At 43.9% G+C, this 26862-nt stretch overlaps 1 protein-coding gene across 4 annotated transcripts in view; it reads left to right on the forward strand.

Annotated features, from left to right (window-relative positions):
- The window catches only part of DNMT1 (DNA methyltransferase 1), a 69704-nt gene that overhangs the window by 17611 nt on the left and 25231 nt on the right, over positions 1-26862 (forward strand). For all 4 annotated transcript variants that reach the window (XM_053372011.1, XM_053372012.1, XM_053372014.1 and 1 more), the window contains exons 8-18: positions 2310-2361; positions 3332-3415; positions 3497-3606; positions 11517-11635; positions 15181-15273; positions 17582-17733; positions 18046-18233; positions 18958-19147; positions 22866-22963; positions 23571-23718; positions 25851-25966. In XM_053372011.1, coding sequence (XP_053227986.1) covers positions 2310-2361; positions 3332-3415; positions 3497-3606; positions 11517-11635; positions 15181-15273; positions 17582-17733; positions 18046-18233; positions 18958-19147; positions 22866-22963; positions 23571-23718; positions 25851-25966 — 1350 coding nt within the window. The remainder of the gene's footprint in view (positions 1-2309; positions 2362-3331; positions 3416-3496; positions 3607-11516; positions 11636-15180; positions 15274-17581; positions 17734-18045; positions 18234-18957; positions 19148-22865; positions 22964-23570; positions 23719-25850; positions 25967-26862) is intronic.

Below are 26862 nucleotides of genomic sequence, written 5' to 3' on the forward strand. Positions count from 1 at the left end.
ACTCAGCCCAAACCCCCTGATAATCTCCCCCAGTGGCTTCATATAGATGTTGAAAAGCATGGGGGAGAGGACAGAACCCTGAGGCACCCCACAAGTGAGAGCCCAGGGGTCTGAACACTCATTCCCCAACCAATTTCTGGACACGGTTCTAAAGGAAGGAGCCGGACCACTGTATAACAGTGCTCCCAGCTCCTTTAGTCAGTCCAGAAGGAGGTCATGATTGATGGTATCAAAAGCCGCTGAGAGATCCAGCAGAGCTAGGAAACAGCTTTCACCTATGTCCCTAGCCCACCAAAGATCATCGACCAGCGCGACCAAGGCAGTTTCAGTCCCATGATGAGGCCTGAATCCCATTTGGAAGGGATCCAAATGGTCCACATCCTCCAGGCATGTCTGGAGTTGTTCAGCGACCACATGATCAGTCACCTTGCCCAATAATGGATGGTTTGAGACTGGGCAATAGTTAGCCATATTGGCCAGGTCCAAATATCTACCTACCTATGGCCCTCCCTCAATTCAGTTTCCAAAAATCTAGAGCAATTTACCCGAGGAGACTAGGACAGTTTGCTGTTTACAGACTAGGGGTGATGGAGCCAAACTTAAGTCATGCTTAGAGAAGACCCATCAAAATTAATGGCACTTGACCAGGCACAGGCAATGTTGGCCCTTCAGATGTTTTGGGACTACAGTTCCCATCATCCCTGACCACTGGTCCTGTTAGCTAGGGATCATGGGAGTTGTAGTCCCAAAAAATCTGGCGGGCCGAGGTTGCCTATGCCTGCACTTGACCATGACATTATTTCAGTGGGTTTGACTGAGTCTAAATCCAACACTCAAGCCACTGGTGGTGTGGGAGACCAGGTTGAAATTTCCACTCAGCCATGATGTTTTCTGGCTGCTCTTGGGCCGGTTACAGTCTCTTAGCCTAACCTACCTCACATGGTTGTGAGGATAAAATGCAGAGGGATGAGAACCACACATGCCACCTTCAGCTCTTTGGAAGAAAGGGGGGATATAAATGTAGTAATTGTAGTAGTATAGTGATGATGATGATGATGATGATGATGATGATGATAAATAGATTTCCTGAGGGTCACATGCCAGTGTTGGGTGTGGCAAGAGTTAAAAGCAAGGAGTTCGCCCCTTCTCTCCCCCCCCCCCCATTGAGCAGCTGGAAGGGAAACGGGTTGTTCTTGCTGGAGGCTCAAACTGATTTCTTGCAGGAAGCTTTTGAAATTGGGCTGAGAGCTGCTGGCTGCTCCCCCACCTCTGCCAAGAGCAGTGCCAGCTGCAAATAAAAGGTGCAGTGGGAGCAGTGATAGTTCATGTTCTTTTGAGCTCTGGCTGTCTGGTCCGAAGAAAAAGCAACCCTGTTGCACTCCTAAAAATGAAAAGGAAAAAAAAGCCCTGTAAATGTTGCCTCTGGCATGAGGAGAGAAATGAAGTATCTCCATATTTTGGAGAGTGGCTGCAGTGGGTGTTTGGATTACACAAAGCCACTCCTCCTTGGCTAGCCTCAAACATCTGTACAGATGTACTAGTTAGCTCTGTGATGGGAAGAAAGGAGAAATTTGCATGTAGGAGGTGCAGGGGAGAGAATCGGCTCCTTCCCTGAATCTGGTCCTCTCCAGATGTTTTGGACTACAGCTCCTGTCAGGCCCAGTCAGCATGGCCAAATCTCGGATGTTGGGGTTGTTGCCTAAATTATCTAGAGGGCCTCAGACTGATTACCCTACAGAAAAACCATTGTTTAGAGACCAGGAACATCAGGAATCCCAACCAGGTCAGAAGCGCTTTGTTTTCATTCCTTAGGCTAAATAAAGAAACACAGAATATTGAAATGGAGCAGTCAGTCTCTGCCCTGTTCATGCACTGATGGAAGTGAGAGTAGAGGGTATAAAATGGCTCCCCAGAATACACAGTTTCTTTAAGCTGAAAGTGTCTTTGTACAGTGGTACCTCAGGTTACATACGCTTCAGGTTACACACTCCGCTAACCCAGAAATAGTGCTTCAGGTTAAGAACTTTGCTTCGGGATGAGAACAGAAATCGTGCTCCAGCGGCGCGGCGGCTGTGGGAGGCCCTATTAGCTAAAGTGATGCTTCAGGTTAAGAACAGTTTCAGGTTAAGAACGGACCTCTGGAACGAATTAAGTACTTAACCCGAGGTACCACTGTATATGAAAGCATTTTACTGCATGGACTTATCAAAGTCTCTGTATCCAGTGACTTAAACAATATTATTCTTGTGATAGCTTATATTACCCAACTTGTTGCACTGTGTGAGGGTTTTGTTTTGTTTTTTGCCCAGGTCTGAAATAAAAGAAGAAGCAAACCAGGTTAAAACTGTGCCACCTGTTAAGGTCAGTAAGTGTTGGTTTGTTTTGTATCTGGTTGGAATACTAGACATTTGTGGTGTGCACATGCACACACTCCGCCCTGGAATGACTGGAACATCAGCAGTTCAAGAAGAAACTATTTTTTCTGATTTTCAGGACAGGCATTTAATGCCTCTGTCAGGTGGAACTTTGGGTGGGTTCAGATATACCACATCAGCATTGCTCTGATACCATATGTTGGCCTTGGTTTACTGTCTTTAAGAACAGAAAAATAGTGAATGAAAGTGGCATAACTTTGTGTGTTTTGTTCTTAAAAATGAGTCAGAAAAGCAGCTAAGCATTTGGAAGGGCTCCATAAATGATGGCCGGTACAGTGGAATGGAATGTAAGGACTGATGAAATCCTGCCTCCCGCTTTCAGCTAGATTTAGCCAACTATGAGTGAGCAATCACTGCATTTTCTAGAAATGCCACTTATGTGCATGAAACCTGTTGGGTATCCGTTCTGGCTAGGTACCAGTGACCGAGAGCAGTACAGTAACAGCTTTTACACCAGGGATGGGGAACTCTCTTGCCCTGCAGATGGTGATGGACTCAAAGTCTCATTATCACTGACCACACTGTCTGATGGGAGTTGGAGTCTAACTACATCTGGAGAGATGCAGGTTCCCTGACCCTGTTATCATCCTCACCCTGCCTGGTTCCCTTCAGATGTTTTGGGCTCCCGTTTCCCATCAGCTCAGCTGGCATGGCCAGTGATCAGGAATGATGGGAATTGGAGTTCAGCAACATCTGGAGGGAACCTGTTTTTAATATGATTTTTGTAAGTGGACCTATAAATGTTTTACTTTGAAATGGTAGGGTCTAATGTCACTTAAGTAACAAATTCCCATAGTTATTCAGCCACATCACAAGCTTATTGGCAGCACCATTTTTAGATCCTGGTTACCTGAATTCACCACCTTGCATTTTCTCCTTATATCTTTCTCTTCCAGACCACTCCTCCCAAGTGTGTTGAATGCAGGCAATACCTAGATGACCCTGATCTCAAGTTCTTCCAAGGAGATCCTGATGATGCCGTAAGCCCATCCTTTGCAGATGAACAAAAAGAATTCTATCTTGCTGGTATATATCTAGAATAAAATTTTGTATCTTCCTAGCTGGATGAACCCGAGATGCTGACAGATGAGCGCTTGTCCATCTTTGATGCCAACGAAGATGGGTTTGAGAGTTACGATGACCTGCCTCAGCACAAAGTGACTTCCTTCAGGTGAGGCCTTGTGCTGACTTGCCATAAAGCAGGGCTGGTTAACTTGTGGTCTTCCAGTTGTTACTGTTGGACACTGGCTCCCACCAACCCCAGCCAGCATGACTAGTGGTCAGGGCTGATGGGAGTTGTAGTCCAGCACCATTGGGAGCATGCCACATTAGCAAGCACCACTGTAAAGCCCAGGTAATTGAATCTCAGGCTGGGACAAGTATGGAGGGAGTCATGAATACTGGAAATTTGCTGCCTGGAGGACTGCCCCTCCCTACATCTCTGAGACTCCAAGCAGGAATCTGCAGTAGCAGCAGTTGGAGGAAGGATCTGCTAAGCTCTGAAGCTTAGAAACTGGAGGGTGATAAGGGCAGAAGGAAGCAGGTAGCAGTCTGCTCAAAAAAGAAAGCTTTGAATGTCCATTTATTTCTGATCCAGAGGTCTACAGTGCTGCTGTGTGTGTTTGCCAAATAGAAAGGGTTGAGATTGGGCAGGGGCGAGGGTGCAGCAGTATGGGGCACCTTATTAATAAACACAACCCCTTGAGGATATGCCAGTGTGTTCCTAGGTTTGGGGCTGTGCTCCATTGCAGCCTCCAAGCATCCCCACAGAAGTCTGGTAGGGATCCTTGGGGCACCTGCTGGAACTGTGTTGCTTGAGTGCAGTAAGATCTTTGGGAAGGCGGGTGCCCAGCAGCACAGTCACCTGCACCTGCAGCCCTCTGGAGCCCCTAGCCCTTAACAGGATGGTGTGGTTTAAGCCGCAGGAAGGGGTTTGGGATCTCGGGTGATTTTCAGAAGCGGTGACTTTCTGAATCCCAACTTTAACAATGGGAGCAATTTAAAGGCTTCCTGCACTCCCTAAATTAGACTTCTGACATAGAGAAAGCTTTGGAGGAAAAGACAGGCTAAGTTTTTAACCCTGGGCTGATCAGGGTTAAAGAGACACTGTCTTTTATTCTCAGCTTATGTTCCTGAACCACTATTTTGGACTTTGCTCCAGTTGTTGTTTTTTTATAAAGTATTTATTAAAGTTTTACAAAAAACAGAGGTTTACAGAATAAAAAGAAAGCATAAAAAAAGAAATAAGAAAAAATACAAAAAATACCAGAATACATAAAAAAGAAAAAAGAAAGAAAATACAAGATACAAAAGGCAAATAGGTAAGAAAAAATTAAAAACAAATCCATTTTTTGATATCTTTAAGCTCATTTGCTTGTTTCCTTGACCACCTCACACCTCCCCTTTTTGTATTCCCATTTACATAATCAATTCAGCAAATCCTTACCCTCTTTCATTTATCTTAACTCTATATCTTAACATATTATAGCTATATATTTTCATCCATTATCTATCCATTTTTGCATATTCTTATTAACTTTGTTGCTAATGCCACTTATTTTCAATCCAGCATCATTTTAACATTCATTAATTTTACAATATTTCTGCAAATAGTCTTTAAATTTCTTCCAATCTTCTTCCACCAACTCTTCTCCCTGGTCTCGGATTCTGCCAGCCATTTCCGCCAATTCTATATAGTCCATCACCTTCATCTCCCACTCTTCCAGGGTGGGTAAATCTTGTGTCTTCCAATACTTTGCAATAAGTATTCTTGCTGCTGCTGTTGCATACATAAAGAAAGTTCTATCCTTCTTTGGCACCAATTGGCCGACTATGCCCAGGAGAAAGGCCTCTGGTTTCTTCAGGAAGGTATATTTAAATACCTTTTTCGTTTCATTATAGATCATCTCCCAGAAAGCCTTAATCTTTGGGCACGTCCACCAGAGGTGAAAGAATGTACCTTCATTTTCTTTACATTTCCAACATTTATTATCGGGCAGGTGATATATTTTTGCAAGCTTGACTGGTGTCATGTACCACCTGTATATCATTTTCATAATATTCTCTCTTAAGGCATTACATGCTGTAAATTTCATACCAGTGGTCCACGACTGTTCCCAGTCAGCAAACATAATGTTATGTCCAACATCCTGTGCCCATTTAATCATAGCAGATTTAACCGTTTCATCCTGCGTATTCAATTTTAACAGCAAGTTATACATTCTTGAAAGTATCTTAGTTTTGGGATCTAACAGTTCTGTTTCCAATTTTGATTTTTCCACCTGGAAGCCAATTTTTTTGTCCAAATTATAGGCCTCTCTTATTTGATAGTAATGAAGCCAATCTCGCACTTTATCTTTTAATTTCTCAAAACTCTGCAATTTCAATTTGTCTCCTTCTTGCTCCAAAATTTCCCAATATTTCAGCCACTTGGCCTCATATTGAGCTTTTTCTGAGCCTTTGCTTCCATCGGTGATAGCCGCCTTGGGGTTTTATTTTCAAGTAAGTCTTTATATCTTACCCAGCCATTAAACAATGCTTTCCTGACAATATGGTTTTTAAATGCTTTATGTGCTTTAACCTTGTCGTACCACAAATATGCATGCCACCCAAAAACGTTATTAAAACCTTCTAAATCCAAAATGTCTGTGTTCTCAAGAAGCAGCCATTCTTTCAACCAGCAGAATGCTGCTGATTCATAGTAAAGTTTAAGGTCTGGCAGGGCAAATCCACCTCTTTCCTTTGCATCAGTTAATATTTTAAATTTTATTCTAGGCTTCTTGCCCTGCCAGACAAATCTAGAAATGTCTCTCTGCCACTTCTTGAAACAATCCATTTTGTCCAAAATTTGCAATGATTGAAACAAAAATAACATTCTTGGCAATACATTCATCTTTATAACAGCAATTCGACCCTACAAGGAAAGCTTCAAATTTGACCAAATTTCTAAGTCATAGAATCATAGAATCATAGAGTTGGAAGAGACCACAAGGGCCATCGAGTCCAACCCCCTGCCAAGCAGGAAACACCATCAGAGCACTCCTGACATATGGTTGTCAAGCCTCTGCTTAAAGACCTCCAAAGAAGGAGACTCCACCACACTCCTTGGCAGCAAATTCCACTGTCAAACAGCTCTTACTGTCAGGAAGTTCTTCCTAATGTTTAGGTGGAATCTTCTTTCTTGCAGTTTGGATCCATTGCTCCGTGTCCGCTTCTCTGGAGCAGCAGAAAGTCCTTTTTCACTTCTGACCAACATTTCTCATAGTTATCTTTAAATAAGTTTAAGTTCTTAGCAGTCATATTAACCCCCAGGTATTTTACTTTCTTAACCAATGTTAAACCTGTCTCCTTCTGAAACCTCTCTTTCTCAATCGGTGTTAAATTTTTCTCAAGAACTTTAGTTTTTAACTTGTTCAACTTAAATCCTGCCACATGACCAAATTCTTGAATTAGTTCTAATACTCTTTTAGTACTAGATTCTGGCTCCTGTAGCGTCAATACTAAGTCATCTGCGAAAGCTTTCAGTTTGTATTGTTTGGCTCCGACCTGTATACCTTTAATCAAATGGTCCCTTCTAATCATATTTAGCAGAACCTCCAGGACCGAAATAAAAAGCAATGGGGAAATTGGGCAGCCTTGTCGTGTCCCTTTCTCTATCTTGAATTCCTCTGTCACCACATTGTTAACTATTAGTTTAGCCTTTTGTTCTGAGTAAATTGCACTTATACCATTTTCAAACCCTTGACCAACCCCCGTCCCCTGGAGATTTTTCTTCATAAAATTCCAAGAAATATAAAAGGCTTTCTCCGCATCTACAAAAATTAAAACTGCTTTAGTATTGATGTTCACTTGCAACTTCTCCAAAATGTTAATTATATTCCTCGTATTGTCAGACAGGTGTCTACCTGGGAGAAAACCGGCTTGGTCCTTATGTATCTCTTCCGCTAATACTTTTTTTAACCCATTGGCCAAAATATCAGCAAATATTTTATAATCCACATTGAGCAGGGATATGGGGCGGTAGTTCTTAAGTTGTGTATTTTCAGACTCAGTTTTCGGTATAAGCGTAACATAAGCTTCCTTCCACGACTCTGGCGCTTTTCCCCCCTCCAAAATTTCATTACAAACCTCCTTTAGTGGTTGAATTATCCAATCTTTCAAAGATCTATAATATTTTGAGGTTAGGCCATCCGGCCCTGGAGATTTGCCCAACTGCATATTCTGAATGGCACCTTCTACCTCCTGTTCTGTAATTTTATGGTTCAACATTATCTTGTTTTCTTGAGAGATTTTTTGTAATCCATTTGTTTTTAAAAATTGGTCTGTATCAAACTCTTTCTGTGGCCCTGTTTGAAATACCTCTGGAAGCATTTTCTAATTTCCACTGGATTCTGAATGTTCTTTCCTTCCACTTCCAAGTTAGTAATAGTATTAAGCTTTTGTCTTTTTTTCATTTGCCAAGTACTAGCAATTTTCCACATTTATTAGCCGATTCAAATGTCCTTTGTCTCATTTGTTTGATTTTCCATTCAATTTCCTGATTCGTCATCTTCATATATTGCACTTGATATAACTTTATATCTCTCAGAATCTCTTGTGACTTTGGTTTCGCTCTCAGTTTTTTCTCACCCTCTTTTATTTTTTCCAAAATTTTATCTTTTTTCTCATTTTGGGCTCTCTTCTTTATTGCATTCTGTTGAATCAGAAACCCCCTCTTAACTCCTTTACTTGCGTCCCAGATTATTCTTTTTTCAGTAATGGTGTTCAAATTTATCTCAAAGTAGTCTCTCAAGGTTTTCTGGGCCTTCTTGATAACCTCTTGATCTCTAAACAAGGTGTCATTCATCCTCCATCTGAAGCAACCGATTGGTGTTAGTTTCATCTCCATTTTCACAGCATTATGGTCGGAGCAAGTTTTTGGGCAAATTTCCACTTTTCGGGTCTTAAGTGCCAGTCCTCTAGTTATCCATATTTGGTCAATTCTTGTCCATGTCATTTTGGCTTCAGAAAAGAAGGTTCCCTCTCTACCCAAGGGGTTCTTAGTTCTCCAAATGTCAATCAAGTCCATATTGTCAGTCAATTCAAAAAAGGTTTTTGGTAGTCTGCCATCTTTGGTTACCACCTGTCTCTGCGACTTATCCATGTTTGTAGATACCACTCCATTCATATCTCCCATTATAATAATGTTGTAATCCATATAGTCTAACAATGTCTCATGCAACTTCTTAAAAAATTCAGATTTCCCCTCATTTGGTGCATAAACTCCTACTATTAAAATTTTTTCTCATTGTGATTGAATTTCGATTGCCACAAATCTTCCTTGATCATCTTTAAAAACAAATTTCGGTGATAGGCTCTCTTTTGCATAAATAACTACTCCTCTCTTTTTAACCTTGTCCGATGAAATAAACTCTTGACCCAATCTTTTATTAATCAGTACTTTCCTGTGTAGCCTTATCACATGTGTTTCCTGTAAACAAGTCACGTCCAATTGTTCCTTTTTCAATAAATGAAAGACTTTCCTCCTTTTCTCCGGGGAGTTAAATCCATGAATGTTCCAACTTAATAGTTGCAGAGACATGGTGTATTTATTTTGCTTTTCCTCCAACTGCTCCCAATAATTCCTCTTGTTCTGACGGTGGTATCACTTTCTCTAGCTTGTCCAATCCCAAAGGTGGTGGTACTATGTCTAGTACTCCTGGTTTTAAAGCTCTTAGCTCTTCTACAGCTTCTTTTTGCAGGTCTTCTCCGTATTCTCTCAAAAAAAATTCTTTGTCTTCCACTGATCTTATTTTAAACTTTTTCCCTTTAAAGGTAAAAGATAGGCCTTGGGGGAATTCCCACCTAAAAATGGTTCTATTTCCTCTCAACAGGGCCACCAAATCTCCGTAATTAGACCTAAGGTCCAAAAGATGTTTCGGAATGTCCTTAAATATCTCCACTCTTGATTCGTTTATTTCCAAGGTCTTCTGGAAGTGCAGACTCAGTATTTTGTCTCTCTCCTCTTTTGATCGGAGGGTAATCAAACAGTCTCTCGACCTGTTCTTTCTCCCGCCTCTTCCAAGTCTAAAAGCACTTACTATCTTAAAGTCTTGCTTATCATCCAAGTTCCAAAAGTCTGCAAATTCCTGTGTAAGAAAATCACTTAGGCTGTCTTTTTCAGGTTCAGGTACCGCCCTGATCCTCAGATTGGTCTGTTTCTCCTTCAGTTCAATCATAGACAAAAGCGACTGATGGTCCCCAAGCTGTTTGCATATCGGTGTTATCTTTTCCTCTACAGCCGCTGCTTTTTCCCTCGCTTCCTCAGCTGTCTTTCGATTAGAAGTAGATTCTTGCAGCAGTTTTTCAATGGATTCTGTATTTGAATTCACCTTCTGCCCCAGGTTGTTAATGCTAGTAGTATTTTGGTCAATTTTAGTTGTTGCTTCAGTAACTTGTTTGCTTAGTTTTTCCAATGTTTCATAAATTTTACTTAATACTGAAGTAAATCCCTCTTCAGGGGCCATTCCTTTTGACCCAGCTTGTACAGGATCTTCCCCCTGTGGTGCAGGAGGGCCGGATGCAGATGCTCTACGCTCCTGCGATGCTGCACTGGTCTGCTGCAATCTAACCTTGCCCGATCTTGTTATTTTTTCATCCATCACACTTTGTCTGAGAATCAAGGTCAGTCCCACGGCCGAAGCTTGTTTTGCAGTGGAAATTCCCAAGCTAGTTGAGAATGGAAAATTCCCCAACTAGTTGTAACAATTTCAGTGTTCCTCTAGGGGGACACAGTAGCAGTCAATAATATTGTAATAGAGTATCTTTTCCAACTTTTCCAAGGTCCCCCTTCAACAAAATAGGCAACAGTTTCAAGTCCAAAGAAGCCCTTCAAAAAGTATCTCCCTTGCAGAGTTAACTGTCAAAAAGTTACATTGTCCATAAATAGTGGGACTCTCAGTACAGCAGTTCTAATAATCCTGGCAATCCGCTCCCAAGGATTAAGTGGTGGTCTTTATTCCCTTCCATCGGCAATGGCGGATTCCCTCTAGTCTGGAGGGAGAAGCTCCGCGGAAATTGGGTCTTGCCGCTACGGCGAAGCGGGGACCCTTTTGAAAATCACAGGCGGGTGAAGCCTGTGACCGTGGGACTCGGCGGGCACCTTTAGCGCCCCCCAATTGGCGAGGGAACCCTGCGAGGGGCTCCGGAGCGTAACGGGGAGTTTGGCGCGGTGCTGAGAGTCAATTGCTCTTTCCGTGGAGTGAAGCCGCGCAGCCTGTTGCCGGAGAGCGCTGACCTTTTTCCTGTGACAATTCGGCTACTAAACAACTGCCCGTGAGTAGGTGAAGCTTAAAGATTGGGGATCAAAGAAAAAAAGGGACTAATTTGGCACTGAAGCGGGAAGGCGTAAACAGGAATTCTGCCTTCCGCTTTCTGTATACAGATTAAAGCAAAGACTGTTTAAGCTAAGACCAGGAGAGTTGTGTTTAAAAAGTCTCAAATCCTAACGTCAAAGCAAAAGAATTCCCTCCCTGAATTGCAGGAGAGGGGAGGGAAGAGGGGAAAGTATTTTTTTTTTGCCTGCAAAAAAAGAAAAGAAAAGAAGGACTTTGATCCAGTTGGTCGTCCTCAGTTTGTAAGTAAATAAAGCAGAACACACAAGTTTCAAGGCTGCCTATCCCTGGTTTAAGTCACCCCAGCTTTTGCGTTGCTTTTGATTTTCCCAGTCTGGTGGGACAGTTCCCTGTGTACAGCTATGAAATGGGATAGGGTTGGCCAGGAAAGTTGTCCGCAGTGATTCTATAATCAGTGTGGCTTCCTTTTACTTTACAAAAGAAAAAGGTGAATCAGTCTTCCTGTGTTCTGCATCTCATGGCCTCCACTTACGTTTTCAAGCTTCGCCACTACTCTCACTGGAGCCCTGACTCTTCTAGTTTGCTATCACCACTTGGTTTGCCACCCTTTGCCCCAAGAGCTGTAAAAGCACTTTGTACACACTTTACAGCTACATTAATGAGAAACTGGAGGTTTTTTAGTTGGCTGTTGTGAATGACAGGTGTATAGACAACCAAAGACTATGCAACCTTTTCCTTTTCTGTGCAGTGTTTATGATCGAAAAGGCCACCTGTGCCCATTTGATACTGGTCTCATAGAAAGGAATATCGAACTCTACTTCAGTGGTGCAGTAAAGCCAATATATGATGATAACCCTTGTCTGGATGGTAAGTGTGGCCCTGCAGGCAGGTTTTCCCTATCCCCCCCCCATTTAATTTATATGATGCTCTTAATTTAAAACTCCAGGGCGGGGTGTTCACATCCACTCTGCCACATACATAACTGACACATCATATTAACCTGTCATAAAACTGGAGTACAAATTATGTCTGATTGACTGATTGACTGATTGACAGTAATACTAAAAGGAAAGGGAGTTCATGATGGCTGGGAGTTAAGAGGGAGATAGTAAAAGCACAACTTCGGGCAATACCAATGAGAGGGAAACATGGAAGGTGCCTAAAGAAGCCAGGGTGGCTATCTAAAGAACTTTTAACTGAGTTAAGATTAAAAAAGGATGTGTACAAAAAATGGAAAAGGGGGGAAACCACCAAAGAGGAATTCAAACAAATAGCCAGCACGTGTAGACACAAAGTCAGAAAAGCTAAAGCACAGAATGAACTCAGGCTTGCTAGAGAGGTTAAAAGCAACAAAAAAGGCTTTTATAGGTATGTTCGTAGCAAAAGGAAGAACAAAGAAACAGTGGGGTCACTCAGAGGAGAAGATGGTGAAATGCAAACAGGGGACACAGAAAGGGCTGAAGTCCTCAATGCCTTCTTTGCCTCAGTCTTCTCCGATAAAGAAAACAATGCCCGACCTGAAGAATTTGGAGCAAATGATTCAGCAGAGGAAACACAGCCCAGAATAAGGAGATAGTACAAGAATACTTGGCTAGTCTAGATGTATTCAAGTCTCCAGGGCCAGATGAACTGCATCCAAGAGTATTAAAAGAACTGGCAGGTGTGATTTCAGAACCACTGGCAGTCATCTTTGAGAATTCCTGGAGAACAGGCGAAGTCCCGGCAGACTGGAGGAGGGCAAATGTTGTCCCTATTTTCAAAAAGGGGGAAAGAGAGGAGCCAAATAATTACCGCCCAGTCAGTCTGACATCAATACCAGGGAAGATTCTGGAGCAGATCATTAAGCAAACAGTCTGTGAGCACCTAGAAAGGAATGCTGTGATCACCAATAGTCAGCATGGATTTCTGAAAAATAAGTCATGTCAGATCTCGTTTTTTGACAGAATTACAAGCCTGGTAGGTGAAGGGAACGCAGTGGATGTAGCCTACCTTGATTTCAGCAAGGCATTTGACAAGGTGCCCCATGATATTCTTGTAAAGAAGCTGGTAAAATGCGGTCTTGACTTTGCTACCACTCAGTGGATTTGTAACTGGCTGACTGACCGAACCCAAAGGGTGCTCATCAATGGTTCCTCTTCATCCTGGAGAAGAGTGACTAGTGGGGTGCCACAGGGTTCTGTCTTGGGCCCGGTCTTATTCAACATCTTTATCAACGACTTGGATGATGGACTCAAGGGCATCCTGATCAAATTTGCAGATGACACCAAACTGGGAGGGGTGGCTAACACCCCCAGAGGACAGGATCACACTTCAAAACGACCTTGACAGATTAGAGAACTGGGCCAAAACAAACAAGATGAATTTTAACAGGGAGAAATGTAAAGTATTGCACTTGGGCAAAAAAAATGAGAGGCACAAATACAAGATGGGTGACACCTGGCTTGAGAGCAGTGCATGTGAAAAGGATCTAGGAGTCTTGGTTGACCACAAACTTGACATGAGCCAACAGTGTGATGCGGCAGCTAAAAAAGCCAATGCAATTCTGGGCTGCATCAATAGGAGTATAGCATCTAGATCAAGGGAAGTAATAGTGCCACTGTATTCTGCTCTGGTCAGACCTCACCTGGAGTACTGTGTCCAGTTCTGGGCACCACAGTTCAAGAAAGACACTGACAAACTGGAACGTGTCCAGAGGAGGGCAACCAAAATGGTCAAAGGCCTGGAAACGATGCCTTATGAGGAACGGCTAAGGGAGCTGGGCGTGTTTAGCCTGGAGAAGAGGAGGTTAAGGGGTGATATGATAGCCATGTTCAAATATATAAAAGGATGTCACATAGAGGAGGGAGAAAGGTTGTTTTCTGCTGCTCCAGAGAAGCGGACACGGAGCAATGGATCCAAACTACAAGAAAGAAGATTCCACCTAAACATTAGGAAGAACTTCCTGACAGTAAGAGCTGTTCGACAGTGGAATTTGCTGCCAAGGAGTGTGGTGGAGTCTCCTTCTTTGGAGGTCTTTAAGCAGAGGCTTGACAACCATATGTCAGGAGTGCTCTGATGGTGTTTCCTGCTTGGCAGGGGGTTGGACTCGATGGCCCTTGTGGTCTCTTCCAACTCTATGATTCTATGATTCTATGACTTCCAAAGGAAGGGAGTTTCACAGGGAGGGTGTAGCAACAGAGAAGACCATCAGCCATGGAACTGCCTCAGGGCCTCACCCACAGGCAGCACCCAAAGAAGACCCCTTTAATCTTAGTGACCAGACTGGCACATACCAAGAGAGGTGCTCTTCCAAGTTACATGGACACTGAACTCTTCAGGGTTTAAAGGTTAATGGTAAATCTTAAATTACATATGTAAATGAATAGGTAACTAGCACAGATCATGGAAAATAAATGTGATATGACTTCAAAGTGCCTTGCTGCTCAATAACCTAGTGGCTGAAATCTATACCAGCTTCTGAACAGTCTTCAAGGGCAGCCCCATGCAGACCACATTACAGTAGTCCAGACTTGAGGTAACCAGGGCATGGATTGCTGTGACAAGTCTATTCCAATTCAGGGACAGCCATAGCTGGTAAACCAGCCAGAGCTAGAAATAGGCTTTCATTAAGCTATCTGAGCCTCCCGTGGCAAAGATGGATCCAAGAGTGCCCCCAGGCCACGAACCTGGATCCTTCAAGGGGAGTGCTGTTCCTTTCAGGACACACCGTTTACCCATCTTCTGGAATCGGGAACCAACGACCAGCAGAGCCAACAGCTTGTTGGAATTCAGCTCCAGCTTATTGGGCCCCATCCAGACCATTATCCCAGATGACCTGAGAAGGGGGAGAGACATTAACACATTTCCCCAAAGCCTTTGGTACCACCCCCTATGGCAAGGAGGCATTTGCCACTCCTTGGACCCATCCTGTCAAGTCACAATGGGCTGCAGTCCAGGGTACAGGTGGTGGGACAGCATTTCAGAGGCTGCAAGTACACTTTGCCCACAAAAGAGACACTTAACCCCGTGTTTGCTTGTTGCATTACTAGACGAGCCACTGGATGCTGCTAAATTAGCTAAGCATCGTTCATTCATGACAGGAAGGTCAAAAGTTTTGTCTTTAATTAGCCATTGTAAATCAAGTAACAAGATATTTGCAGCTTCCCAAGGGTAAGACGGACCAATTAAGTGCCTTGGTTTTGGTGCAGGTGTGGATCTAGTGACCTGGTGGAAAAGGAAGTGAGCTTCTCAGGCCAGCCCACTTGTATCTGCAAGCTTTCAGGGGAAGCAAAGAACTCTGAGAAACCAGCCAGAGGTGGTTGCCCAGCTCCTGTTCCTCAGCGTGGGCTTATTAAAGCACATGCATCCACCATGGCCTAGCAACTAAGTGATTTTAAAATATGATGCCTCTCCATTTTCATCACTGATTTTAGGTGGTGTCCGAGCCAGAAAGATGGGCCCCATCAATGCATGGTGGATCACTGGTTTTGATGGAGGTGAGAAGGCTTTGATTGGATTCACCACAGGTAAGCTTTTAAGGAAATCATCATCCCTTTCAGTTTTGTCTGTGTCCTGCTTTTTCATGCTCAGCGCATACTTGGAATGGCTCACAACAGCATCAGAAAAATCTACGTAATGAAATACCAGCAATATTTCAAGATAATTCACCAACAATTACAAAATATAACAATTATTAAAGAAACAACCATACAAATATTAATAGGCCTCCCAAAATGTATTAATAAATATGAACAAATACAAAAATATATAAACAGCAGAAAAACATTGCATATTTTTTGAAATTAAAGTTTTCCCCAACAAGAACAACCACTCCTAAGTCACTGACTCTTCTAAGTGAGCCAGATAGACAAGGGGGACCCAGGCCTTGCAGAACTCACAGCTCAGTCTCTGGGATTTGTTGAAGAAACTACTCGCAGCGATGAAAAGCGTCTTCTTCTGCCAACCCCAGTTCTCTTGCATGCTGTGCTCAAAATGGGGATGCCAATCCCCTTCCCTTTCCAGGTGGGCTTAATTGAGTGGCCTAATTGTCCCCCTTCATCCCTGATCACCTCCACCACTATGGGCGCTGCATATGTGACTGCGCAGAGCAAGCAATCCTCACAAATCCACAGCACAACCTATTTGCAAAGCTGCGCATGTGCTTTACCAGCCAAGGAGCAGGACATGCTGCCGCACATCTTTACATACATGTTCTGTCAGAGAGCTACCATGGAATTGACCTCAGGGAATGGCGAACTGTGTGGAGCAGTCTTGCTGGGCTACAACTCCCATCAGCCCCAGCCAGCATGCTCAATGATTAGGGACAACGGGGGCTGTAGTTCAGCAACACCTGGAGGGCCACAGGCTCCCCATCCCTGCTTTAGAGCTTTGAGAATGCTTGGTTGCCTTCATCCCTTGGTTGCCTACGTATCTAGGAGGAGGGAGTTCCACAGCCCAGTGCCATCACGTAGAAGCGTTCTTTAAGAACCAAGTTGTGCTCAACTTAAAAAGAGAAAAGCATTCTTCCAGAGCAGTGTTTCTCAAGCAGTTGACTGAGACCCCTCAGTGGTCCTTGGGCCACATTCAGGTGGACTTCAGTGTCTCGGCAGGAGAGGGGTAGAAATACTTTGAGAGACATGTGGGAAGAGAAATAGATAAAACAGGCATAGGCAACCGGGCCCTCCAGATGTCTTGGCCTACAATTCCCATGATCCCTAGCTAACAGGACCAGTGGTCAAGGATGATAGGAATTGTAGTCCCAAAAATCTGGAGGGTCAAAGGTTGCCTGTGCTTGATACAAAAGATAAAACCTTCTCCATTTAGAGCCTCTGGTTCAACAAATTCTGTCTTAAATGAGTCACAATACCTTCGGAACAAATGCTTGTTCTTAGGGTGAGGAAAGCTGAACTATGGAACTCCTTGCCACAAGGAAAACATTGTTGCAAATAATTTAATCATTTCCAAATATGAACCAGATAGCAGCAGAAAGGGGTGTCAGGAATTTCCAGCTGGTTGTGCCAAATGCTGCCTCCATCTGCCACCATTTTGTGACTGCAAAAAAAGGAAAACCCATGCAGGCAATGGTAATAGGCAATTACTGCAGTAAGATCCGTTCCAAAAAATTTTTATCTTGTGTTTTTTTAAAAAGAGCTTTTCATGTTTCAAAACTTGCTTCTTCTCCATTATTAAAACTTTTTCTTGTCAGTTTCACAGGAGCTTACTGTTATACAAAATTTGCTTCTCCAATAATACAGATTTTTGTTATCCGTTTCACATAATTTGCTTCTTCAGTTATGCACCTGCAAAAAATATACATAATAGCTCCCATCAGTTACAGTTTTCTTTGTTCATAAACTCAAAAGGCCCTAGCCTTGTTGCTGACCCAGTGAGGTACATTAAATATACATGTATTAAAGTTGTTACAAACCTCATTCTGTTCTCTTTTATACAAACAACACTTGCATTCAAATTATATTACATGAGATTCATACCAACCTTACAAATGCCTTCTCAAATTTTCTGTCTTGGGCAACTGCCAGGGTTTACCCTCCTGTAAATATCTCTCTGTTGGCCATGACAACTGAATGAAGCCTCCATGTTCATTGGCAGTGTATCTTTGATAGCCCTTTGATAGACAAGCAATCTTTGTGCCTTCTGACTGGCTGCTGTTGGGAACAGGGAGCAGGGTTAGACCTCTGGTCTTGCTCACTAATGCAGTTTTAGTCATTCTTAGGTGCTCACACATGTTGCTTAATCATCCACTCAGTTCATGGCTAAGTATGTATTTGTACCCAAGTCTTGTTCATTGGGAAACACATTTGCATCGCATTCTAGCCTTTGCAGATTATATCCTGATGGAACCAAGTGAGGAATACGCCCCCATCTTTGCACTGATGCAGGAGAAGATCTACATGAGCAAAATTGTTGTTGAATTCTTGCAAAATAACCCTGATGTCAGCTATGAGGACCTGCTGAACAAGATAGAGGTTAGTCCAGCAGACCAGGGCAGCTGTGTCTTGTGTCTGTAAGAAGACCGATGTCAAGGAACTCAGATCAGCATACATTGTCTATCCATCTCAATTCTTTTTGTCCTCAAAACAACCCTTTGAAGTAGGTTAGACTGCCATTGTGTGTCACCATCTTGAGATGGCTGAGCAGCCATTTTTGAACACCAGGCAGTTGAGAGAGCAGATGAACCTGCTATTGCAATGCTTTTTTGCTCTTGCTTAACATTCTTCTCCTGACTTGCCAGTTTAAAACCAGTAGAATTGTTAAATTCCTTCTAATTCTGTCTCCAGACCACTGTCCCTCCTGCTGGATTAAACTTCAACCGTTTCACAGAAGATTCCCTCCTCCGGCATGCCCAGTTTGTGGTAGAGCAAGTGGAAAGCTATGATGAGGCAGGAGACAGTGACGAGCCTCCTGTTCTCATCACCCCCTGCATGAGAGACCTGATAAAACTGGCAGGAGTCACGCTAGGCAAAAGGTACGCCAGCAGCTGCACCCTGGGAGTGGCCCTTCGGAGGTGCTTCATCTCCTCCTTCGGGCTGTGCAACTTAACGCCAAAGGAGAAGGCTTGCGTCAGAGAACCTTCTTTGGTGCTCGGTATTCGCCACACTCAATGTTTGGGAGGTGGGCTCTAGACTTTCTCTTTGGTCCTGTCTCTTTCTGTGTGCAGGGAATGTTTTTTTAGGGAGAAGGATTCAATCATGTGACCTGATGTTTGGCATAGCACAGCACAGATGCGCCTCCTGCTCAGTCAGCCCGTCTAAACCAGTACTTACACCAGCTGGCAGCGGCTCCCCAGGATTTCAGGAAGGAGTCTTTCCCAGCCCCACCTGGAGATTATGAGGGTTGAGCCTGGGACCTTCTCCTTGAGAAGCGTGTCTTCTGTCACTCTGCTAGAACTCCTTCTGCAGATCAGCTGTGTGCTATTTGGAGGAGCACGTGGGTGAATTTTCCTCTTGCCTATATGAGGATAGAATACTGTAGCTCAGAGATAGACGATGTGGTACCTTCCAGATGTTGGTGGCGCTACAGCTCCCATCAGTCCCAGGTAGCCCAGTCATGGGTGAGGGGTGCTTAGTCCCAACAGCTTCTGGAGGGCACCAAATTGGCTTTGAGAGCTGGAGAAAGGGGGGATTCCATCTTGTTCCAGTGTTTTCCCTGTCTCCTGCAGGTGCTTAGCTTTTCACATCTTCTCCTCCTAGACGAGCAGCAAGAAGGCAAGCCATTCGGCACCCTACCAAGATCGACAAGGACAAAGGCCCTACCAAGGCAACCACCACGAAGCTGGTCCATTTGATCTTTGACACCTTCTTCTCTGAGCAAATAGAGAAAAACGAAAAGGAGGAAGACAAAGAGAACAGCTTGAAGCGCAGGCGCTGTGGGGTTTGTGAGGTAACAACAAAAGAGAGGCTGCATTGGTGACCCAGACACCCTGTTTTGCCTACAGAGAAAGGGTGGCATGAGGAGTTCCAACATGGAAGGAGCAGCGCTTCCTCATCTTTTCTTTTTGGTCTCCTGGACACATTCATTTCCTGCCTTATGGAACTCCCCTTCCCAACACTGTTGCTCCTGGCCAAACAGTTCCCAAAGTCTTCAAATATAGAGCTGTCTGGTTCAGCACACAGCATGCAGATTAAGGTCAACTCCCCGCTCTGCTTCTTGGGTCACTTTGACTTGAAGCAGGGCAGATAGACAGAAAGAGATGAGCTCCTGCATTGGTCATCGGCCCCTGGCTTTAATTTGGTAGCTAAAGAAGAGAGTCCCTGAGCATGTATTCCTGGATTTTCCTCCAGCTTTATCTGGTCTTTCATAGAGAAGACTACTGTTGTACCTTCCAGAGCTGAGGGTGAGAGCGGCGTTAGAAACAGAGATGTGAAAGCTTGGAGCTAAAGGGCACCTTAAACCGAGGTTATGGCCCAACAACGGAATGTCTAGGCGCACTTTTTATAACAAGAATATGAACTGTAGCTAAAGTATTATGTTCATTTTTCAAATGGTCTGGTCCTTCCACTGCCCACCCCCCTAATATTCTTAAGAGGGTCTCGTTTCCAGTCTTCAGAGAGTAGCTGGAAGTGGAGAGGCAGAAAAAGCTCCTTTCCTTCCACTCTGCAGTTTTAATCTGAAATCTTAGGTGCAGTACTGCGCCCAGAGCTCAGAAACTGCTCATGCTAATGAAATTCCCTGTTGCAAAATGTGCCTAACAATGGGAGCTTCAAACACTGAGTGGGAGCAGAGCTCCCTGATTACCTGCTATTACCTTTCTGCTCCACCAGAGGAAGCATGAAGCAACCTGAAGCAGACCCCAAAGCACCTGTGGTCACGTGACACAGGAAGTTAGTCATCCTTCTCTGCAGGGCAATGTGGAGCTCTTTAAATATGGGGTTGCCACCTTTGGTTGGGCAAAATAAGGGACAGGTTGTGGGAGGGGAGTTGGTGGGCTAAAAAGTACTTCACCTGGTGCAGAATGAAATTGTTTCAAAGCAATCCATTACAGTGGATTGTTTGCCGTGCTGGTCATACTCATAGAGTGGACCCAAGGAAATTTATGGATCTAAGTTAGCAATGCACATTAATTTCAATGACTCACATCCTCCCCAACCACTGAATTTCTGTCTGTGAGAAGAATGGTAAATGTGGAAACCCAGCCAAAGAAAGAAAGAAAGAGCTGGAGATAGCAACAGTTTTGTTTCTCTTCCTAACAGAGCTTTGCCTCCAACGTCCCATGTGCCAGTTCACACACACACACACACACACACACACACACACACATCCTAGTCAGACAAGTTCATCCTACCACTAGAGGCTTCTTGTCACATACCTGAAGCATTTTTAAAAGAATTCATAGAGACATAGAATTGTAGGGTTGGAAGGGACCCCAAGGGTCATCTAGTCCAACCCCCTGCAATGCAGAAATCTTAACTAAAGCATCATTTAAAGCCACTAACAGTTGTGGAGTTCCACAAAGAATCCTGTTTAAAAATCATTTTATTTTCCATTTTCAGCTTTCACAAACATCTTAACAAGAAAAACAAAATCTTTCTTCCCTTTGACTTCCCTCCCCTCCTTTCTGTGGTTCTTTATTTCATCTTTTTATGACAGTATATCTTATTCAAATATATTTACAAATTTTTCCTGATTTCCCCCTTAATTGTCTCTTACTGCACGTGCTTATATCAGTCCTGCAAATGTTTTAATTTGTTTACAAATACTCAATAATATTTCCCCAGTCTGTTTTTAAAAGTCTCTTGTCTTGATTTTTTATTCTTCTGGTGAGTTTCACCATTTCTGCATATTCCATTAATTTTAATTGCCAATCTTCCCTTGTCAGAACTGTTTCTTCTTTCCGTCCTCCAAAGAATCCTTGTTTGTTTTGAGACCCCCTATTGCTCTCCCAGAGATATAATCCCCAGAGTCCTCTGGAAAGAAGGATTGATTGCTAGACCACTGTTCTTTTTCAGGTAGCAAAATTTCTTGGGCCAACCCATTCCTGCCTATTTAAACAGACAGGAATGGCTTCCCTGAGCAGGTCACCATTTCGAGTTTCAGTATTTGCCCAGCCCTAGAAGAAAGTCACTATAAGTTCTACTGATTTTGCCAGTCCCCCTGCATTTTTATATCAGGAGTAACAAGGTTGGTCTGCAATACAGGGATCTAAGAAGTACTGAAAAAATGGCTTTTTAAAAACCTGCAACCAGTTCTGATAATTGTAGGTGGCATGTGCCATCATTAAAATATGCATTTAGTTCGATGTGTGAGAAGGGTGCGGGAAGCATCTTTCAAAAATAATTAATTGGCAGGATTAATAGAGGACACCTGATCAGTGATCACTCGTATGCAGATGCTCCAGAGCTGCTGCTTCTGGGACAGAATTGTTATATTAAAAAGGTAGTGGATCAAAACGAAGAAAGCCCCCTTCCCCAAATGCCTGGCCATGTGCTTCATCTTGCAAGCAAAACTAAACAAAACACTCAGGTTCAGCCATAGGCTGCCTCCTTGCCTCCGACAACCACACTCTTTCTCTCCCCTTTGAAAAGGCTGCTGCTCCACTGTTGGCCACCCTGGAGCGCCAATTAGCTGGTTTTGGAAGGGAGGGAGGGCTCAGTTTCCTGAGCACCTAGCAATTCTGGTTGCATGAGACAAGCAAGTTTGGGTGAGCTCACAAATGCCAATTTTGTTTTTATGACTTCAAAAATGGGACAAATAGGGTGCCAGACGGGACAGGGGACACTGTGCCCCAAAAACAAGACAATCCCATTTTTTAAGGGATGGGTGGCAACCCTATTTAATATGACCCGTATTTTCAGAACTCATTTGCACAATTTCTATCCTGCACATTCCTGAGATGGTTAACAAACTAGTGAAAAACAGCAAAAGCTACATTGGCAGAGGGTGGAGAGAAATAAAATTAAGCATATATCCTTACACAACGAACTTAAGCAGTAGCAATCCACTCAAGTGTACTGTTAAAAAAAAGCCCAAATTTAAAAAACCCCAGTAATTCTTAAAAGTCTTAAGGAAATATGAATGTTTTTATCCTCCTGGTGTGAAATGATAGTAACAAGGGTTACAAGGCAGGCTGCCATGGGAAAACTGTATATAAGGTTTAAGGGAAGAAGTCAAACTTCTTAACATTTCCCCCAAATTCATTCCGTCTCTCTGTCTCTGTCTGTCTGTCTCTCTCTCGTAGCCTTTGCCAACCTAGCACACTCCAGATATTTTGCACTGTAGCTCCCATGGAATTGGCTGGGGCTCATGGGAGTTGTAGTCCAAAACATTTATCATGGGTAGTTCCCTCCCTTTCCTGGGCTACCGTCCTTTATGTTATTTAAAGGCTGTGATTTGTTTTAGAGACTGCTTTGTTTAGAGGCCTGTTAGGAATTGCCACCAATGGAAGCTGGGTCAGCATCTTACTGTTTCCTAAGAGTTTGCTGAGTCTTCTTCACAGTGGAGCCTATCTTGGTTTGGGATACACCTGCCCATTCTGCTTACCCATCCACAGTTTCCTTGTGAACTACCCTTGTTTGGATACTTGTCTCCTGGCAGGTGTTGGGCCATATGCATATGTTGTCTCGGCTCCTTCCTTCCTTCCTTCCTTTTTTTCTCTTTCCAGGTTTGCCAGCAGCCAGAGTGTGGCAAATGCAAAGCTTGCCAGGATATGATTAAGTTTGGTGGCACTGGGAAGTCAAAACAGGCCTGCATAATGAGAAGGTAATTATGACCTCCGCCTTGAAGGACTGCAAGCTTGGGCAAGAGATTCATCCACCTGTGTCCATTTTTGCCGACCCAACAGTTGAAAACTTATACATGCACTCAGGTTTATATAATGCACATAATTGTGTTACTACTCTTATTGAAATAAACCACCCACCACACAACTTATCACATCTCTGGTCAAGATATGTGAGGAACTGTTGAATCCTGACATGGCTATATGGATTTAGAATCAATGTGAATTGAACAGTTGAGGATTTTTTTTAATTGCCTTGCTTTCTGTCTCTGAGCAATTGCATCGTTAGTCCCATCTTCAAACTCTTCTCTGCAGCAATAAGGACTGGATTTAATGCTGCTCAGTGTCAAAGTATTGTAAAGCACTGTAGAAATGAGATGATTCAGGCAAACTAAATTAGCCAGGATTATGTAAAACAAAACATGTTTGTACTGTTGGTATAATATCTCAGTTGAGAAATCTGCTTGCAAAATGAACACATTGCCGAATTGAGGGGTTTGCGGGGAGGGGAGTGTGTGTGCATGTCTGTGCCAAATTAGGCCTCCATTTCTCAGCTGCACATTGTATTTTTTAAAAAATTGGTTTTAGATGTCCCAATCTGGCCGTAAAAGAAGCTGATGAAGATGAGGAAGTGGATGATAACCTCCCTGAAGTGCCCTCGCCCAAAAAAATGCTGCAAGGAAGGAAGAAGAAGCAAAGCAAGAGCCGAATTTCCTGGGTGGGAGAGCCTGTCAAGGTATAATGCCTGCCCAGGAAAAGGCAGTTCAAGCAGTTGGAAAAGGGATTAGCTTGGTGTCTCACATCCAAGTTTGGGGGGTGGGGATGCAGAGATCCCTGGAGTTCAACCTTTGCATTCTTGTTGTGTATTGCACTTCACTGTGTCATTTGGGGATACCCAGCAGGTTGCACTCCAGATGTTGCGGGACTAAATCTTCCATTATCCCTGACAATAAGCCATGCTAGCTGGGGCTAAAGGGTGATGGACACCCGCAACAGCTGGAGGGTACCATGTTGGCTGCTGTTGTCGTTTAGTCATTTAGTCGTGTCAGACTCTTTGTGACCCCATGGACCAGAGCACGCCAGGCACTCCTGGAGTTTCGTCAAATTCACGTTGCTTGCTTCTATAACACTGTCCAGCCATCTCATCCTCTGTCGTCCCCTTCTCCTTGTGCCCCACATTGGCTAACCCTGGTGTAAAACAATGTTGTGGTGCATTGCTAGATGCCCAGTCAGTAGGTGTCCACATTATGGGCCTGATATTCCTGGGTGCCCTGTCATTTGTGGTTTAGACACATCTTTTGTCTTTTTAAAAAAATACTACATTTTTTAAATAGAATCATAAAATTAGAGAGTTGGGAGGGATCCCAGGGATCATCTACTCCAACCCCTGCAATGCAGATGCCAGTCAACCTCTGCCTAAAAACCTCCAAGGAAGGAGAGTCCGTTCCACAGTCAAACAGCTCTTACTGTCAGAAAGTTCTTTCTTCCTGATATTTAGCCAGAGTTTCTTTCTTGCAACTTGAAGCCATTGGTTCAAGTCCTACCTTACAGAGCAGGAGAAAACAAGCTTGCTCCATCTTCCATGTGATGAATGTCACATCTTTTAGATAATATTGGAAAATGCCTAGCGTATCTCATCACGGTCTCCAACCAACCAACCAACCCATAACAATCATTCTCTAGACAGTTCAGAAACAAAAAACATTAAAGCACAAACTAATTAAAGGAAGCTGAAACAATTTCTTTTTTGCAACCATGAGAGTTTGAGACATGCTTAGCAGAAAATGAAAAGAAATTAAATCCAAGCTATGCAGAGACCTAAAGAAGGCAGCAGTTCTACACACTGCCAGCCAGATGCTTTGGTTCCTGGTGCAGTTGTGGCCAGGCAACATCCTCTAATCCAGTGGTTACCAATTAGGGGTCCAGGGACCCCTGGGGGTCTATGGAATGCATCCAGCAGGTCCGTGGCCCCATCCCTTGCCTGCCCCCAACTAAATTTTTGTCATTTTTGCATGGCAATATCACAAATGTTATGTTCAGTTTTAGCGCTGTGCGATTTTTCAATATATTGGCCAAAGGCAGTTTTGAAATCACACCGTGATAATGATTTTGACCCAGCAATACACAGTAATATATTGCTCCTTGCACAGGGGAGAGCAGGGCAGCCAGTTTCAAGGCACCACCAATATTGCACGATGATCTCAGCTGATAACGCTGCTTTTGCTCACGCTGAGGGAAAACAGGGCAGCTGATTGCCAGGTGCTGCCTTCTCCTCACGCTGACGGAGAACAGGGCAGCTGGTCACCCTCACTCCAAGGCACCGTGGCACTACCTTCCCCTGGCACTCAGGCAGAGCAGCTTTTCTCAGCAGGAAAGCAGCAGCACCCCCACCCCCTCCCACTCAAACCATGTGGTGGAGGGGACTCCACTTCCTCTCCTCCCCTCACCCATCTGATCCCCACGCCTCATCTCCAATTTCAGACATCTTGATATAGCAGAATATCATGATGTTTAGCTGCTGATATATCATGATGTTGAAAGCCAGATATTGCTCAGCCCTAGTCTGGTTTTAGTATACTGAAAATCCTTTGCTTTTTAGGAAGTACCCCACATTTTGTTCAAAATTTCCATAGAGTTATCAAAATATTCAGAAGTAGGGGGTCCATGGCTTGAAAAATAGGGGGTCCTCAGTAATTAGCTGATTGGGAACGACTGCTCTAATCCCTTCTGCCAAGGCAGAGGGAGCTCTGAGATGTGATGACAGCAAGCAAGGTGGGTGTCAGTGTGCTTATGTAGTCTTCAAGACCCCAGCACTGGTGCTTTTCTCCTCTTGCCGTCTCATTGACACCACCCTCTTTCTGTCTGCAGATTGACGGCAAAAAGGATTTCTACCAGAAAGTGTGCATTGATTCAGAGGCCCTGCAAATTGGTGACTGTGTCTCTGTCAGCCCGGATGACCCCACAAAACCTCTTTACTTGGCAAGGTGTGCTGTCATGTTGGTGGTGTAGGGGCTGGGCTTGGACTCAACCTTCCGTCCTGTTGTGTAACTTGGACAAAGGCTACCCAGAAACTGTATTTAGGGATAGTGGCAAGTTGCCTATAAGGCTGTATACAATATGTATGTATTTTATTACCAAGCATGTTAGAAAGAGAGAAGCCGTGGAAGGGGGATTGCATTTACCGGTATGAATTATTCTGAGCGCACTGCTGCTTGTTGCAATGTCCTGGTTAGGGGGCTGAGCTGTGAACTAGGAAGCCCTAGGTCACGGGTGTTAAACACAAGGTCCGCGGGCCGAATCCGGCCCGCCAGACCTCGTTATGTGGCCCGTCTAGCCGCTGCCGGCCGCCAGCCTTCACCTTTTATTCTCGCTTTTTTTTTTTTTGACACAAGAAAGCCGCCTCTTCAGCGCATGCACGGCAGCCTACAAGCCAGAGAACGTCTGCCCTCTAGCGGTGCCGGCCGTTCTACACAGGAAACCTCCACTTTACATGCATTCAGGAAACCTCCACTTGTTTTTATATTGAGCGCATATTGAGTCCTATAGATACAACCGGCCCTTTGAGGGTGACCAAACTGCTGATGCAGCCCCCGATGAAGTTTAGTTTGACACCCCTGCCCTAGGTTGAAAGACGGCCTCAGCTGTAAACTTTTCAAGTGGCCCTATGCAGTCTGCTCTCTCCCAGCCTTAGTTCTCCCCCCACCCCCCAGTCTTCAGTATAAAGGGGTCTACTGGCCTACTTACAGAGTTCATAAGGATTGCTGATTTTCTTTGGAGCCTTTCTAACCCTTGGACTTGCACAGAGCTGTAGGTAAAGTCCTCTTGCCTGCCCCACATGTTTTTTGATGCATTCTCAGCTAGGCCACCTTTTCTGGGAGCG

This window comes from Podarcis raffonei, chromosome 17 (assembly GCF_027172205.1).
Source record: "Podarcis raffonei isolate rPodRaf1 chromosome 17, rPodRaf1.pri, whole genome shotgun sequence".
Lineage (NCBI taxonomy): Eukaryota > Metazoa > Chordata > Lepidosauria > Squamata > Lacertidae > Podarcis > Podarcis raffonei.